General features: G+C 38.2%; 1 protein-coding gene across 1 annotated transcript; it reads left to right on the forward strand.

Annotated features, from left to right (window-relative positions):
* Positions 1-31: 31 nt before the first annotated feature.
* MED30 (mediator complex subunit 30) lies at positions 32-16,944 on the forward strand. The gene is made up of 4 exons (XM_027730579.2): positions 32-558; positions 1,432-1,590; positions 5,318-5,428; positions 16,516-16,944. Exons 1-4 carry the CDS (start codon positions 385-387, stop codon positions 16,609-16,611), a joined length of 540 nt encoding a protein of 179 aa, XP_027586380.1. The 5' UTR covers positions 32-384; the 3' UTR covers positions 16,612-16,944.
* The last annotated feature ends 378 nt before the right edge of the window (positions 16,945-17,322 follow it).

Raw genomic sequence — 17,322 nt, forward strand, 5'->3', positions numbered from 1 at the left:
CCCGGGCGCCGGGAAGTGCTTCCGCCTGCGCCTCCGCAGGGGACGCGGTGCCGCGGCCCCGGGAGTGTCCGCTTGCGACGGGTCGAGGCAGTGACCGCGCTGAGGGGACGGAGGTGCGTGAGGAGCATCCCCGGTCCCACCGCCCGGCAGCGCCGCGGTTGTGAGAGAGCGGTGTCCCAACCGAGGGGTTGGTCCGACCCCGGGGGTGCAGCGCTGAGCCGGCTTCGCCAGTTGAACGGTTCTGTCTGGGATAGGGCCGCGTGCGGGGAAAAGGAATGGGATAGCTGTCCTTCAGAAGTTTATTAGGATAGACTCAAGTACTTGATCGTTCCATCATAACGTCCTCTTTCTGCTCGGCCTAGTGGGACTGGTTAAGGGCAGGAGATGTCGACCCCCCCTCTGGCTGGGGCGGGGATGCCGCCGGGCGCTTTCTCGGGGACTCAGTCTCAGGCGGCCAGGGAGGTGAACACGGCTTCCCTCTGCCGCATCGGCCAGGAGACCGTGCAGGACATTGTGTTCCGAACCATGGAGATCTTCCAGTTGCTGAGGAACATGCAGGTGAAAAATAGCTTTTTATTTTCACGACCCTTGCTTCCTGTGGTGTTATCACTGACAGCCCGTATATACAGACAGAGGTGGCGGCTTAGGACGTTTAGATAACTCCATCAAACTGTTTTAAAAGGGAGGATTGATTGGAGAAGTGAATACTGCTCTTAATGTATTTGTTTACTCCTGTAGATAAAGTGAACATGTAGAATATTCAGAAATGCTGAATTGCTGTTGCCCCCACAATAGATAAACTCTAAATACACTTTGTAACTGTGTTTTCCTTTATGAATAGCAAAGTCTGTTTATATGCCAGTTATGTTTCTCTATTTATGTTAACATACAGGGAGTAATTTTAGAGGAATTTTCATTTATCTTTTTTGGTAATATTTCCCACCTAAAACTTCTTTTTTTTTCTTATAAAAATGGACATAGTCCTTATTTATGGCTACTTACTGAGAAAACATACAAACATTTGTTGTGTTTTCTCTCTGTGGAAAGTAGAAGATAAATAATAACCCCCATTCTTTCTGTTTTCATGACTCTGGTGTTATTGAATTTTGTGGCCTGGGGTTGAGACACAAACTCTCAAAGTGTAATGCTTGGATCACAACAATGTCATACTTAACCGTTGTGAAGACACTCACTGAAAAGAGTTAGAGGGATTGGCAATGACCAAAGTATAGAATACATGAAGCTGTTTGACAACAGTGATTGAGCACATATAATCCAGAATTTTACTGGTAAATAAAAAAATCAGTGATTTCTGTGGGAATAATGTGATTGTCTGATTTTAAAATGTACAAAACCCCATCTGATTTCTTTTGGACTGGTTATTTTGTGGGACAGAAGCTTTAATAGTTTTAATGTTTTGGTTCTCTTAAGTTACCAAATGGTGTTACTTATCATACCGCAACATATCAAGACAGATTGGGAAAGCTGCAGGAACATCTCCGTCAGTTATCAATACTCTTCAGAAAACTGAGATTAGTCTATGACAAATGCAATGAAAACTGTGCTGGGCTCGATCCTGTTCCCATAGAAGTAAGTATCTTTATGCATATATACGTTACAGCTCGGAATAACCACTTTCTGCATAGCGTATCATCCATTCTCTTCAGTTGCAGGAGACTCATAACAAGTTTTAATGAGACTGGATATTAAGTGGACAGAATTCTGTTTATTAGTTAAAGCTGGTTGAAAAACTGCGAAACTTTCAGATTATCATCATCAATTCTTGCCAACTGGGAGGGATCCAATTTTGAAATTGAATCCCAGTTTGAAATTTTCCCTCTGTACTCAGCACTGGTGAGGCCACACCTTGAGTGCTGTGTCCGATTCTGGGCCCCTCAATTGCGGAAGGACATGGAGGTGCTGGAGCGTGTCCAGAGAAGGGCAGTAAAGCTGGTGAAGAGTCTGGAGCACAAGTCTTGACAAGGAGTGACTGAGGGACCTGGAGTTGTTTAGCTTGGAGAAGGGGAGGCTCAGGAGGGACCTTCTCACTCTCTACAACTCCCTGAAAGGAGGTTGTGGCAAAGTAGGGGTCAGCCTCTTCTCCCAGGCAACAAGTGACAGGATAAGAGGAAATGGCCTCAAGCTGTGCCAGGGGAGGCTTAGGTTGACATTAGGGTTATTAAACACTGGAATGGGCTGCCCAAGGAGGTGTTAGAGCCACTGTCTCTGGAGGTGTTTAAGGAAAGACTGAATGTGGCACTTAGTGCCATGGTCTAGTTGACAAGATCTCAGAGGTCTTTTCCAACCTAATTCATTCTTGGATTCTGTAAAATCAAACTTGATTTAAAATTTTAGCCTTTTTCCTCAAGCTTCTTAGTTCCTTCATCAATTTGTTTCCCCTAGGAAAATGAAAGGATCAGGGTAGATTTTTTAAAAGAAGTGGGAAAAAGTGGGGAACAGCCTGCTTCAAGCTCTCACCTGTCAGCCTGGCTCCCTCACTAATAAACATTATTCTCTTTCTCTGACCATGAATCTGTGCCTCCTTAGTTGCCTCATTCTGCTGCTCCTAACCTGCTGGGCCAGTATGAACCAAAACTAATTGTGCAGTGGTGATGAAACAGTTACAGCATCGGACTTCCTGGAAGGAGGATTGGCTAAAGTTTTTCCTAATAAAACTGCTATTCCTAGTAAAATCAAAACTTTGTTTTCTCCCTCATGAGTTAAGTTGTTTCTAATTCTTAGTAATACTCTTAAACCCTGTTTTGTGTTATGACTCAAGTTACTACTGTGCTAATTATCCAGAACTGTGAAGTTCTTTAAATATTGACCTTTGGATTCGGAGGCAACTTTATTAACAGACTTGTGATTGTCCGTTGAATTTTAACCATATAAGCATTTTATTCTGTATTTGAATCTCTTCAATGAATAGGAATAAATAAATTAGGTTCATTCATTCATTCATTCTGTACTGTCCAGTCTAGACTACTACTTCTAGACTACTACTTCTGTCAACAGTCACTGCCAAGGGTTTTAGAGAAACCTGACAGCAAGCAAGGGAGTAGGATAACTTTCCCATTTTAAAGAATAAAACTTTTTCCATGGTGTGTTGACTTGTGTGCAATAGAGTAGAGTAAGCTTTTTTAATGCAATGTCTGACTGATAACTTAGGCACAGCAAAATTTTGTATCAATAGTTGGAATTCTTTCTGTTTAATCTGCGTAGTCTTTTCTGCTCTGAAGTTAGGAAGTGCCTGCCTGTCTCATGTTTTTACTGGTTAGGGTGAATGACAGTGGCACACCATTCGTCTTGGATCAGTTTTCTTAAATTCTTCTTCCAGCATTTCAATAATAGTCTCAATCATATTATTTTGTGGCTGACATTCTAACCATACCTTTGAAGAATATTTACAAAGCTCTTTTTTTTTTTACACAGTCAAGAGAAGTCGGTACCTACTAATATTCCTTAGTCTATTATTATTGATATAAATGTTTTCACATTTTTTGTAAATGTGTACTACCAATATAATAAGTATGACTAAATTTCTGTTAACCAATGTAGCAAGGCATGAAATAATTGTGAAGCAGATCTGGTTTAAATTTCCTGCTTTTGTGTGTTAGGTGTAATTTGGCTTTTCTTGGTGGGTTTGTTTTTTTTCTAATACCTTTTCTAAAAGACGGGAGGTTTTCAAAGGAAGTGTTCTAGTTTGAGTGCTACTTTATTTTTCCATCAGAGAGAGGAGTTTCTTCCAAGAGTATTTAGGAGCCCCTCTACTTCTTTTTTATGGTCTGCAAATGTAGGAAGTGGTTAACCTTTACTACATTTTCATGACAAAGTTTAGTGTGGTAGTTTTTGTTCATTTTCATAAACTTAATAAGAATGGACTACGGAAATTTTTGCGTAGAAGGAAATTAAATTTTCAGTGGGTTAAATCAAAGTAAGTTTTCTATCAAAATGCTGAAGGAGGATGCTGAATGCTTTGAAATATTACACTTCAGCCTAACTAACGAGTTAATATGCACTTGGTGAGCAATTTGCTCCCAGGCTTTTGAACTAATGTCTTCTTGCTCATTTTCATCAATACTAGTCTTTCATTTGTCTGTAGTGTGTATGGGAATGTGGATGTAATTTTGCTTGGTTCAGGACAGAAAAAACAATGTTGCACTGTGGACACTGTGGATGTATGCTATGTATAAAATGCTACAGCTTATTATTTTTTTATTAGTTGTTAGTAGCTTGGAAGTGTTCTGACACAGAAGCATGTATTTGTTTTGTACCTGCTATATTTACTGATTCTTTTTAATTTATTTTCTTTTTAGGAAGGAAGCATACAGTAGTATTCATTTAGGGGATACTTCATCAAAGATTTTTGGCTTTGTACAGAAATGATAGTACAATATGGTCTTTTCCAGCCTAAACAAAACTATGATTCTGTGTGTCGGAGAAGATCACAGTGGGAAATACTTAGGGAAAAACTCCCTTTAGGTAACTATAGACCTGGTCTTAAGAACAGCCAAACAGAGGTTCACTAAAATAGCAAGTCATAGCTGGAGTATTAACTAAGTAGCTATGTAAAGCCAGTCATAATTATGGTTAGTATAGAATCATAGAATATAGAATCATAGAATCAATGACCCATCAGGATCATTGAGTCCAACTCCTGGCCCTGCCCAGGACACCCCAAGAATCACACCATGTACCTGAGAGCATTGTCCAAATGTTCCTTGAACTCAGGCAGGCTTGTGACCTCTTCCCTGGAGAGCCTGTTTGGTGCCCAACCATCCTCTGGGTGAAAAACATTTTCCTGATATCCAACCTAAACTTCCCCTGACTCAGCTTCATGCTGTTTCCTCGAGTCCTGTTGCTGGTCATGAGAGTGAAGAGATCAGTACCTGCCCCTCTGCTAAAATACTTTATAATAAACAAGCTCTTTTTTGTGGTGTTTCATAGTGTGGAATGGTAAAATGTAAAATCACAATCTGCATAGTTCAAGAATACAAGATTTATCCATGATACACATCTTGAAATGGAAAGTGTGGGGTTTGCCTGCAGTTGTGAAATTGCTTGGATCTAAGCATGGTAACAGGTGGGATTGTGTCCTTTTGAAGCGCATCATTTTCCTGGAGAACAAACTGAGGTCATTCCAAGGCCTTTGGGTTTGAGGTGACGAGCTTGTGTCAACTTTTGTTTGAGCGGTTTGAACCTGCGCAGAAAATGGTAGTACCTTATGTATCTCCTGCACTTCATTTCTTTTTTTTTAATTTCTTCTTTTAATTTTTCTTTTTTTTTTAAATAAAGCTAATATTTCTTGTTTTCACAGCAACTTATTCCGTATGTTGAAGAAGATGGCTCTAAGCATGATGATCGTGGTGCTGCAAGTCAGCTTCGTTTTGCTAGTGAAGAGAGAAGGGAAATTATGGAAGTAAATAAGGTAAGAAAGTTAAATTAATTTGCATAAAATAGGAAATGGCACTTTGATGTCACAAAGTTCAAATTTCTAGATTGCTTTACTAAATGCAGAATGTCTGATGACTACCATCAAACCTGGGGATAATTAGTTCTTGCACTTAATTATTTCAGAATTACCTTTCAGGAAACAAATTTGAGAGGAGTTTTTTGTTTTGTTTTTTTGTTGGTTGGTTGGTTGGGTTTGGTTTGGTTTGGTTTTTTGTTTGTTTTGGGTTTGTTTGTTTGTTTTTTTTAACTCTGGCTGTAGAGTTTGGGTTCCCTGACAGTTTTTACTTGTGCCTCTTTTAAAAACAATATATATTCTTTTGAATACAGTGTATTATGTTTATGCTTAGCCCACTAGATATCAGCACTATAGACTGAGGTAAGGTGCCTGTTGAATTTATTTCTCTTCAAAACTTACCTCAAGTTTAAAAAAAAAAAAGGATATTGAGCACCAGATGTGTAAATATTGTTACAATTATATAAGTTGGTGAAGGCTTTTGTATTTTGACAATTTGAGGAAGACTGTTCCTTTGTTAGAGGAACATCTATTGAATCTTAACACATTGAAAAAAAAATGTGCTATGAATTATAAAGATGCTGTTAAATTTTCAGTTTGAGTGGCAGTCTGCAGTTAGGGACAATTATTAAAGATGGATTCAAATCTAAAAATAAATAATGCTAGAGTAACTGCAAATATAATATTGAGATTAAAATATGAACTTTTGCCAGACCACAGTTTTGAACATTGTTTCTTCAATCTGTAAAGTACAAAGATAGGATTAATTAAATATTTCTATGGCTGTAATATCTGTAAATACTTAGTAAAAAGGAAGTATAATCTACAAAAATAACTGAACAAAGGAAATAAATAGATGAAATGTTTAATTTAGGGAATAATTGGTGGATTTTTAACTTTTAAAATATTTCCAGTATTTTAATTTGTCTTCAACACTCAGAGATGTATTGAATTTTTCATAACCCATTTATGTAGAAAAATAGGGACTAGTTGAATTTAGAGAAAAGCAGTTGTCAGCTTCCCTGTTGTAATCGTTCTCCTAAGTGCTGATATAGCACAGTTTTATATATTATATTGTATGCAGTGTTGTACTCTGAATTTATGCACATTTATTTGCAATCTTTAAGTGTTAATAAGTTTAACTGTCCATATTTGCTGTGGTTTTAATAGTTCTGTGACGTGGGTTTGCCCTTGTTGTTGTACTTGCATCCTAATGTGTTTTTAAACCTCCTTGGTGTGATCTTGTGAAAAGAATTTCATAAATTTTTATGGTGAGTTCTGAACCTTAAGAAGGTTGATGGTATTACAGGACCACTGGTCACAAACTGGTAATTAAGAATGCATTAAAACCTTCACTTAAATCTGGTCTGAAATCCTGTATTTACACCTAAATGCCAGACCTAGTTTTCCAGATTTTCCATAGTAAATCTTCACAAGATAGTTGAACTTTCTCTAATATTCCTGTCGACAAATACTTACTAACTACTGCAAAAGAAAGTTAAACTTCTTGTTTTTTGGAAGTGCACTGATTTTTTTCTTTTGTCTCCCTCCAGCTGTATTAGCACATCCAGTACCACTTTCAAAGCTTGAATTTTGGTACTTTTCAGAATAGGAAATACTTTGGGGTTTATGACTAGAAATAAAGAAGTTCTTCTTTTTGCAAAGAAAAATCACTAGAATCATTATTAATTGATCTAATTTCTGACACTGGCTGCTGGGCTTAACTAGCCCTCTCTGGTTCTTAGCTGGCATTCCTGATAGCTTTTCAGTTCCCCTATGGTATGTAACATCCAACTCAATTGGATTAATTTATTTTAGAAAAATTTCATGATGCAAAATGTTGATGAAGATGCTGTGATAAGGAAACCAACATTACAGATGAGGAAACTTTTTATATTCTTGACCCACTGTCATCGTTCAGCTGTTGTCCTGTTCTCACCTAATCCTTTTTGCTGTGATAGGCAGCATTTTTTCAATCTTGGCTGTCATTGGTACCAAAGAAAGCATTGTTGCAATTTCCCAATACTTTGACACTATTGAGATATTTGAGTTCTTAGACCTGCCATGGGTTGCTTAATTTTACCCTTCTTCCTGTGATAACCCAGCCAGTCTGATTTCTTTAGTGGCTCTGGATGTATGTGAAAGGCACTACTTGCCCCTCAGTGTAGAGCTCAGACACAGCTAGGAGTAGCTCATACAAATCTTGTGGATCATATATTCTCACACAAAAATGTCCCTCATTCCATGAACCACTGACCTGAAACATGGCAGCTCTGCTTTGCTGCTGCAGTCATCTGGGCAGGGCATCCTCAGTGGAGGAGGAGAGGAGCATCAGGTACTTCCTGTACTCACCGTCTCATTCATGGGGCAGGAGAATCTGTTGATGTGATCCTAAATACTGCAGGAGCTTTTGGTATTGGTTTACTGTGTAGTGACATCTTTCTGCTGTGTTAGGCTTATAGTTTTAGGTCAGAAAGTTTAATGCGCTCACCTTGGCTGTGGAAGTGCTTGTCTGTTAATTTAAAATATAGATCAGTTTACAAGGTAATGAATTTCTGTCCTAGCAATTCAGTAGTAATTAGCAAATGTAGGTTTAAATAAAACCCATTAAGCTTAATACCAGAAGGGAGTTTTGCCAGCACTAAGAAACATATGCCATTATTACAAAACAAACAAACAAACCATTTCTTGAGCACTGAGCTACTTCTACCTTTTGTACTAAACAATTCTCTGTTGCAGTTCCCAAAAATGTAGCTTATTCCTTTTTAACTGTATTTGCTTTCTGGGCTTGTAAATTGTTGGGGTGGTTGACTCTCTTTTGGAATAAACAATTCACTGTTCCAGAATTGGTTAAGCATTTGCACTGGTTTACTAGTGCAAGTCTTGACCCAGTTTTCATTGAAATTAATCCATTTGCAACAAGTGGAAACTGTTAACAAGATTTCCTCACTTGTCTTCATATTTTTCAAGTGTTTAATGTTCAGTCTACAGATTTTTTACCTTCTAAGTATAGCATCGTCAGTATTATTTTCACCTAAGGCTCACCTTAGGTCTGTAGTCTTGTAGTACATTTGAGAGGACTTAGAAAATAGCAAATCAGAAACTGAGAATGCTTTAGTCTGTGTGGAGCAAGTACAGGTTAGGTTTCTTAGGTGCTGTAGGTCTGGTTTCAAATGAAGCACTTAGGAAAACTATGACGTAATTAGTAGTCTCAGTACATTTGGATGAAAATGAAATGATGTGAAATAGCATTAGGACATTCCAGGTGACCCTTTAGAAAACAGTCATGTCTGATATTCTTAATTAACATTTGCTAAGTGTTTAACAGTGATCTTGCTAAGAGAGGAAAAGACAATCTATATGATGGACTTTTAAGTTAAGCTGTTGTGAGTTTAGCTCTGGGCTTTTTTTTGATAACATAAACATTGTGCACTGCAGCTGATGTTGTTTAGGGAAGTATCCTTAAAATGACAGCAATTTGCAATTAGTCTTTCTCTTCGGAAAACTTTACTTTTGAACTATGCTGAAAAACTAAATTCCATTTAAACTACCTTTCACACTATTTGCATGTACTTTTGTTTTATATGTGTAGAGTACTTTTTCACCCAAAATACGAATGTGCACCAAGGAATACTTTGGCAAGAGGGAAAGAATTCTTTATTTGGACACCTTCTCAGTAGATTAAGCTGCACTGGAGACAGTTCCATCATGTTTTGAGTACCCAAACTGGCTCTCTGCAGTGGTAGAATCAGAGGAATTTAGACTCGGTGGGAGGTCTGGAGGTTATCTACTTCAGCCTCCAGCTCAAAGCAGGGTCAACCAGCAAAGTTAGATCCTGTTGCTCCAGCTCATATCCAGTAGCATTTCAAATATCTGTAAGGATGGAAATTCTGCCTTTTCTGGTCCCTTCTTAAGGGTTGACTTTCACTGTGAAATTTTTCCTAATGTTACACTGGAATTTTTTCATAACTCATATATCCACTTTCCCTCATCCTTTTGCTGTGTACATTCAAGAAAAGTCCAGCTTTGTCTTTTCTATGATCTTCAGTATGTAGCTGAAGACAGTGATCATGCCTTTTGGCCTTCTCTTCTTGAGACGGAACAAATACAACTTTAATCATCTTGATGGCCTTCCACTAGGCATTATTCAGTATGTTCGTGCTTTATATTGATCCCCAAATTGGACAGTTGTTCTGCAGATCCAAATAGAGGGGAATAACAATTTCACTCGACCTGATGGGTGCACTCTCTCTAGTATAGCACAGTGTGCAGTTAGTCTTCATTGTTGCAAAAAGATCTGCAGCTGACTCATGTTCAACTTGTCAAAAAGTATCAAAATTACCCCAGATCCTTTTCTGCAAATGTGATTTCTATTCAGTCAACTCTCTGCCTGTGCTGTTGTGTGAGTTTATTGTGTGTGCGGATGTAAGATTTTGCTGCTTTAATTGAAGTTCCCAAGGTAGGCCCCTCTGAACCAGATATCCTACCACTGAGTATATTTATCACGTTCCCCTACTTGGCATTGTCCACAAATTTGATACAGTGATTAGGTCAGTAAGTGTGGATTAATCATTAATGAGGATATTAAGAATACTCACCTTAGTATCAATCCTGAGAAACTTCAAGAGTGACCAGCTACCATTTGGTCTTAATACTGATGATCCCAGCATTTAGAATTCCATAGCCCTGACAGATTTCCATCAATCTTGTAATCCACCTATCCAAACCACACCTCTCCAGTTTGACTACAAGACTAGGAGAGATTGTGTCAAAAGCCTGACTAATATGAAAGTAAAGAAAAGCCCCTGCTCTACCCTTGCCACACAGCCAGTCACTACTCAGTAGAAGGACATCATGTTTTTCAGGCACAGCACATCTTTGGTAAATCCAGGGTGACTGTTTCCAGTCACCATGACTTTATCATTCATATGTCTGGACATGACTTCCAGAAGGGTTTGCTGCATAGTCTTTCTGGAGTCAGGGGTTAGGCTAACCAGCCTGTAGTTTTCTAGATATCACTCCTTGACTTTCTTGCAGATGACTAAAGATGTTTCCTTCTTCATCAGGAGCCTCTTCCCCTCTCCAGTAGAAGATTGCATAGAGTGGTCTTATAATATCATCAGACAGCTCCCACAGCACTCAGATACATTTTATGCCAGATGATGATATACTTCCTTTTCGGTTTTGTGTAAAGCGTTGCATGCAAAGTTTTTCACATTACATCCTATATCAAAATAATATCATGGTAACAACGTTGAAAAAAATTAGGAAAAAGTGAGCTTAAAGCTGTCTTAACAATCCCAGTTGTCACCTTTTGTCCTCATATAGGTGCATATTGTACAACCTTTATTGCATTATCACATTTGGTTCCTCTTCCCCTCTGCCCACTTTTCTGGAAGAGTCCTTGAGTTATTCTGCTTTTGTTGCAGATGAGGCAGTGTTTAGATTGAATCAGTATCGTAGTAAATAAGATTATAAAAATCCTGGTTTGTGTATTGGGTAACTGGTATGAGGGTATTGAATAAGCAGGGAATTTGGGAATGAGAAGCAAGGATTTATTGTGAGCAGTGAGTAACTAACTGGAGGCAGCTCCTGAAAACTGGATTTTTTTTTTTCTCTGCCACAAAACATCCGTGGCAGTTGTTCATCCTTCTCCTTGTGGTTCATGGTAGCTTTGAATGTGTGGGAAGCTGTTCAAATATGAAATTTAGTTATGAACTTGAACCTGAAGTGTCTCTGAACAAAGTTAGTAGGCACTCCAGTTTTATCTCTGCTGTTCATGTCACTTAGTTGTCCATCTGTAACTGAGGATCATACATGTATGTGATTTTCATGTTAAGAAGGGGGATGTAACACTGAGGATTGTGGTGGAGAAGCACCTTGGGGAATGGGTAATTCCATTACAAGCTACATAGTCTAGATGGTACTCAGTAAATAAGACCTCAGACCTCATTGTTGAATGATAAATAATTGGTATGGAGCAAACATCGATCTACTTGCATGAACGTGCTTCTTCCTCCCTGACAGTGCATACGTGCAATCCCGTCTGGGTCAATAGGTGAAAAGTACTGAGCATGCAGTGGAGCACAGGCTGTCAGTGGTGCCTTTGCATGTTTCAGGAACACAGAGTTACACATGCAGAAGGAGCAGTTTTCCCTTCAGCTATCAGGTGAGGAGCAAGGCAGAAAACCCAGTCTTATTTCTGGTAGGGGTAGAACAGTTATGTCTGTGCGTGACATCAAGAAAAGCTGTGTTAATGTTTAATTGCACAGCAGTTACTGTATTACTGATTAATATTTTTATCCCTTTGGAAAAAAATTATACATAGATTGATATTATGATGAAAAGTGGGCCTTGGTATCAGTTGAGCAGACATAAGTTAGAATATCATCTGGCTACTTTAAGAGTGTTTGAGCAAAGTGTTGAGGACATTTTTTGTATCATATTTTTTTCCAGCTATATGCATATAATATTGTCATTCTTTTGACTATAAAACCGAAAGAAAAAAGAAAGGAGAAGGTTTTTCGACCTTACTTCAGAGATTTCAATATAAAGGACTCATTTAAAAAAGAGACAGTTTAAATTTCACTTTCCTATCACAAACATTGTGTTTCTGTAGAAATTTCTTGGCTTTGACTTACATGGAAACATGGAGGCCACTGTCACCTTCATAAGGCTTTCAACAATCACTTCCTACAGCAGTTTAATGGTCAGAAGGAGTAACATGAGTTCTATGTCCAGCTCTGGGGTCTGCAGCACAGGAAGGATATGGACCTGTTGGAGCAGGTCCAGAGGAGAGCCACAAAAATGATCAGAGGGATGGAGCACCTCACCCATGAGGAAAGGCAGAGAGAGTTGGGGCTGTTCAGTCTGGAGAAGACTCCACAGAGATATTGTAGCAGCCTTTCAGTACCTAAAGGGGCCTGAAAGGCTTCCCAAGAAAGGTGGGAACACTTTTTAGCAGGGCCTGTTGCAATAGGACAAGGGTAATGGCTTTAGACTAACAGAAGGTCAACTTAGATTAGATATAAGGAAGAAATTTTTTATGCTGAGGGTGATGAAACACTTGTCCAGAGAGGAGGTAGATGCCCCATCCCTGAAAACATTCACAGTCAGGCTGGGTTGGTCTCTGAGTAACCTGGTCTAGTTGAAGATGCTCACTGGGGGGTTGGATTAGATGACCATTAAACATCACTTCTAACCCAAACTGTTCCATGATTCTATGCTAATGGAAAAGAACATGATGCCCGTTCTCTGTAGTAGAGTCATAATCAACAAAGTAAGTATAATTTTTTAATTCTGCCAAGATTTATGCAAATAAAGGTACTACTGTTACTAATATTTAATGTTTTATTACACTGAGATGTCCTTCTGGCCTGTACAGTTGTAGATCTTCAACAGAGCAGGTGAAAACTATAGCTGTCACAGCATTCAGAGGTATGGTCTTTTATATAAGATTTTCAAGGTGGAAAGCCCTCTTTGTTTATTTTTTTCTTAAGCAGGAGAGCCTGTACAATATAGGCAAGTACTGTTGATGTTTTTACAGGCACCAGTTGGAATATGATCTTACTCGTCCACAGTGTTTACACTATTTTCTTTGCCTGAAGAAGGGACTTCTAACAAATAGCTTGAGTGCAGCATAATGACTCATGTTTTGGTTTTAAAATTTGAAGGATAGATGAGCTTAAAATGAGGAGAGAGATGGGAACAGTGTTGAAGGAAAGTTCTGATGCATCTCTGGTAGTAAGTTGTGAATTGGTCTAGACAGCACTGATTTCAAATGAAATGAAAGTGAATCAAAAATTAGTTTTAGTAGAAATTTCATTTCAGTTGAAGTTGAAATTACTGTGTCCTACTGAACCCAAATCTGTATGAAACGTGGCAAGTTCTTTATGGCAGATTTTCTTTTCCTTGAAAGACAGCTATTTTCTGCATGTATGTTACAGTTCTCCCACATAATTTCATTTATGTGGGTTTTGTGCTTCAGTACCTGTTTTCGTGACTGACTTACCTGACCTATGCCTACTGAGGTATTGTTGGTTACTGGAAGGTGCAGTCCTTGCCAACTCCATCCTGCTGGCCATAGTGCTTGCAGGGTCAATCAAAATGGGTAGTTAATCACATCGAATATTAGTATCACCAAAGAAGACCTCTTAGGATTGGTTTACAGTCACATCCCTTTCCTGACAGAAAGGGACTAACAGAAACCTACCTGTCAAATGTAACTTGAATTTAGGTCTCTTAAACTCATTATAAACTTCCAGTCAGATCCCTTTTCTGACAGAAAGGGACTAACAAAAACCTGCCTGTCAGATGTAACTTGAACTTAGGTCTCTTAGATCATTACAAACTGCCTCATATAAGATAGTTTCCCTGTGCTATCTTAAAACAGATAAAGTCAGAAGCTGTAGCATATATGTGGGATGAAGTACTTTCTCTTGTTTCATACAACTGTTAATCCTGAGAAGCAGTCCAGAGTTCAACTAAGTCATTTCAATAGAAGGAGGAAAGAGTGGGAGACAACTTGCAAGCAATCTGTTCAAACAAAAATTTGTCATTACTGCAGAAGCTGCTTACAGAACTTGCCCATTTCCCAAGAAGGCCATTTCACCTATCTTTCCAAGGTTAGACCTGGGTTGAGGTGTTCTTACTGGCTCAGCAAAGTCTTAAACAGAGGCCAGCACTTCCAGTGGTGTAGAACATATTAATTATGTATTACTTTGTGGTGTGAGCCACTGCCTGTCAAAGATCAGTAACAAAGATCACTCTATGCATTTCAATTAGGAGACCATGCTCTCTGAAGTGGATATTTTCTCCTCTCTTTATACTTTCACCAGCCTAGCAATCCAGGGATAGTGCTTCATCTTAGATGCTTTTTTCTGTCGCTAGAAAAAGTAGAAGAGCTAAAAAAATAGGTCTTCACTGAAGACAAGGATCTAAAATTATCTTCAGATAAATAAAGAAACAATTTTATACTTCCTGTCTTTACAGATGCTTTGAAAACAAATGAAATCCAGTTTGAAGGTTCCCTTGTCTAATATCAAATAAAGATCAAGCAATTTACAGTGTCATAATGCTTGCACAGGAAAGGAAAACAATCTTACAGAATGAGTCTTTTGGGCATAACTTGCATAAAGTTCATGTGAGTTTACCTAAGTAACAGTATTTAACAATACAATTAGACATGGATGAAGAGAGAACACGGTCTGCTTATCAGAGGTCAATGGTTCTTATTTCTGTCTGACTTGAATAACCATCACTGACTGTTCTCCCTTCATTCCTATTGATGAAGGTTTTGAAAAATCTTGAAATGACATGCCCTCAGTATCAGCCTGCGTTAAACTAGTAGTTTTGATGTGACGTTCACTGATTTCTTTAAGATTGAATGTTGAGGATGGCAAATAGAAACATGTTTAAAAATGCCACAGGTATGAACGTGCTTGTTTATCTCATCCCGCTTGTGCTTTCTCAAGCATCAAGACCTTTGTAGGAAGACACTTGCAGTTCTGTCATTTGGGTGCTGTGGTAACTACATGATTCTTAGTTTTCTCTCTCGTCTTTAGGAGTTGGATCTCTGCTATATATTATGAAGTCTTGGATCAGCAAATGGAAATGAAAGAAGCATTAGATAAATGCCCATAGTTATCTTTAAAACACTTTTTAGTCTGTCAAATGCTTGATTAGAAATTCAGTGTTATTGCACATGAACTGTCCTACCTCTGTTTTCACATCCTGCTCAGGAGTCTGGAACTGCATGTTGTCTCTTCTTCCAGGAAATGTGTCCCCCGAAATCTGTGTTCAGTAATATTTCCCTTACTATGTTCCCCATATAAACCTAATTACTATATTACTTCAGACTGTTTTTACAGGTCTGAAATTAATGGGCTTCCTTTTTTACTCTGGACTTCTTTCCCAACTGACCATCTGGGCATCTTAAAACATTGTTGTGTTGTCTGCATCAAAATGTTTTCAGGACATTGCTTCTTTTGTTGCTTCATTTTATCACTGTTCCAGTTGCTTTGGTTGTATTACTGATCTGAGTCGCCCTTTTAATGTATTGCCATTTGTGTAGTGTCAATAACAAAGTTATGTCAAACCTGAAACATTTTGTTTTCTTTTGATGGTAGCAAGTCTTTCCTGTTCTTTCCCTTTACTTGGAACTCCAGACTTCCCTAATGAATAAGTAGTTTGATCTCTAATGTGAGAAGGCTGACATCTTGTCAAATCAGAATGAAATGAAGGACATGCTGTGTATTGTTAACAACAACCTAACTTAGTTCTCAACAGCTTCGATTTGAGCAGGAGAATGAATAAACGAGACAATAAATATGGGTATTATTGTGAAACATGAAAGGTTAAGGAAATTGTATGATGTCTTAATGCCCAGATCTTTCTTCTGTAAAGACATAATTTTTAAGTTTTGGTTATGCAACCAAATAAAAGCAAGTTTGCTGTTCTTCTTTTCCTTCACATGCTTCTGCAGTTTGCAAAAACAAATACATAAAATTAAAGAATTCAGCATGCTTGGGAGAACCTTTTTCAAGACAGGACTCTAAGCACATCACAGTTGACCTACATAGGCAGAAGGGCTGCAAAAGCTTGATTTTCTTCACCTATACCTTGTGCTTTGTTCAAACTTCTACTGTTAATCCCTCATTTTTCTGCAAACCCAAGTTACAAAACATATTCACATAAATTTACCTGTTCCCTGAGTTGTTTCTTCCTATTTGCGATGCTCTCCTTTGGACTTTGAAAAGTGGGGAATGATCTCCACAAACCTCCAGCTTTTGAAGGTGTCAGGTGTTCTGATAAAAAGAATGCTGTGAAGAGAACAGCATTGACCCTGTAGCCATAGTCCTTAACTTTTGAGGCTTTCTTGTATTTTTAGGATGTGATTTTAAGGGGATGTATTATCCCACTAATAGTGCTCACAGACAACTGAGGAAAAGGTTCATATAGCATTTCATAACGCTGTAACTTTTGTTGAATTTTTGAGTGTGTTAATTGAACTGATCACAAAAAAACCTGATAATAAACTCTTTCCACAGAAACTGAAACAGAAGAATCAGCAGCTGAAGCAGATCATGGATCAGTTACGGAATCTTATTTGGGACATAAATGCCATGTTGGCAATGAGGAATTGAACAAGGAAAATCAAACTTTGTATTTGAAGAAGATACAAATGTCATTGGATATGCTTAACTTCCTTGTAAGAAGAAACATATTTTCCTACAATCATATTGCAGTAATGTTTGAAAAGTCTTCAAGATTAAAATGTTGGTTTTTTTCTAATAACTTAAATGGTGTTGGGTTTGTTTTTATAGAAGATACGTCCTACAGGTTTTACCTGAGTGTTTCCCTTAGGCTGTACAGCATCAGTAACTTACAGTAATAATTTGGATTGCTATGCACATGAGGGGGTTTATAAATGAAGTGTTTCTGGATTTTCTTTATAATACAATTAACAGTTTTAAAAACCTGTTTGCATACATCAAACAGCCTCTATGGACAGGAAGGGTTGCAAGACAGGAAAGTCGCTCCAGAAAGCTACGGGGTCAAAATCAGCAATCTGATACTGCAATTCGATATGTTCTCCATTGTGGGAACTTACACTGCAGGCTGCTATACCATACAAGTTCATCTTATTCCAATGTCCTATCCTATTCCATACATTAGATAAATCAGAGCAAAATTCAAAAGCTACATAAAAATTATATCCTTATGGATATAATTAAGTCTTTTTAAAGGAAGACTACCTTAACTTCTTTTGCAATTACATGTTGTAATTTCTTGAGTACTACTCTAGGTATTGTATGGTGAATCATAGAATATGCTGAGTTGGAAGGGACTCATCG

The sequence above is a fragment of the Pipra filicauda genome, unplaced genomic scaffold, assembly GCF_003945595.2.
Source record: "Pipra filicauda isolate LSUMZ 115617 unplaced genomic scaffold, ASM394559v2 scaffold243_size1161148_pilon, whole genome shotgun sequence".
NCBI classification, from domain to species: domain Eukaryota; kingdom Metazoa; phylum Chordata; class Aves; order Passeriformes; family Pipridae; genus Pipra; species Pipra filicauda.

Bases quoted from the DNA above. Each gene is read 5' to 3' on its own strand.
- MED30 (XM_027730579.2), top strand. From the start codon at position 385: ATGTCGACCCCCCCTCTGGCTGGGGCGGGGATGCCGCCGGGCGCTTTC. The intron at 559-1,431 runs GTGAAAAATAGC...GGTTCTCTTAAG, and splicing joins AGTTGCTGAGGAACATGCAG to TTACCAAATGGTGTTACTTA. The intron at 5,429-16,515 runs GTAAGAAAGTTA...CTCTTTCCACAG, and splicing joins AAATTATGGAAGTAAATAAG to AAACTGAAACAGAAGAATCA.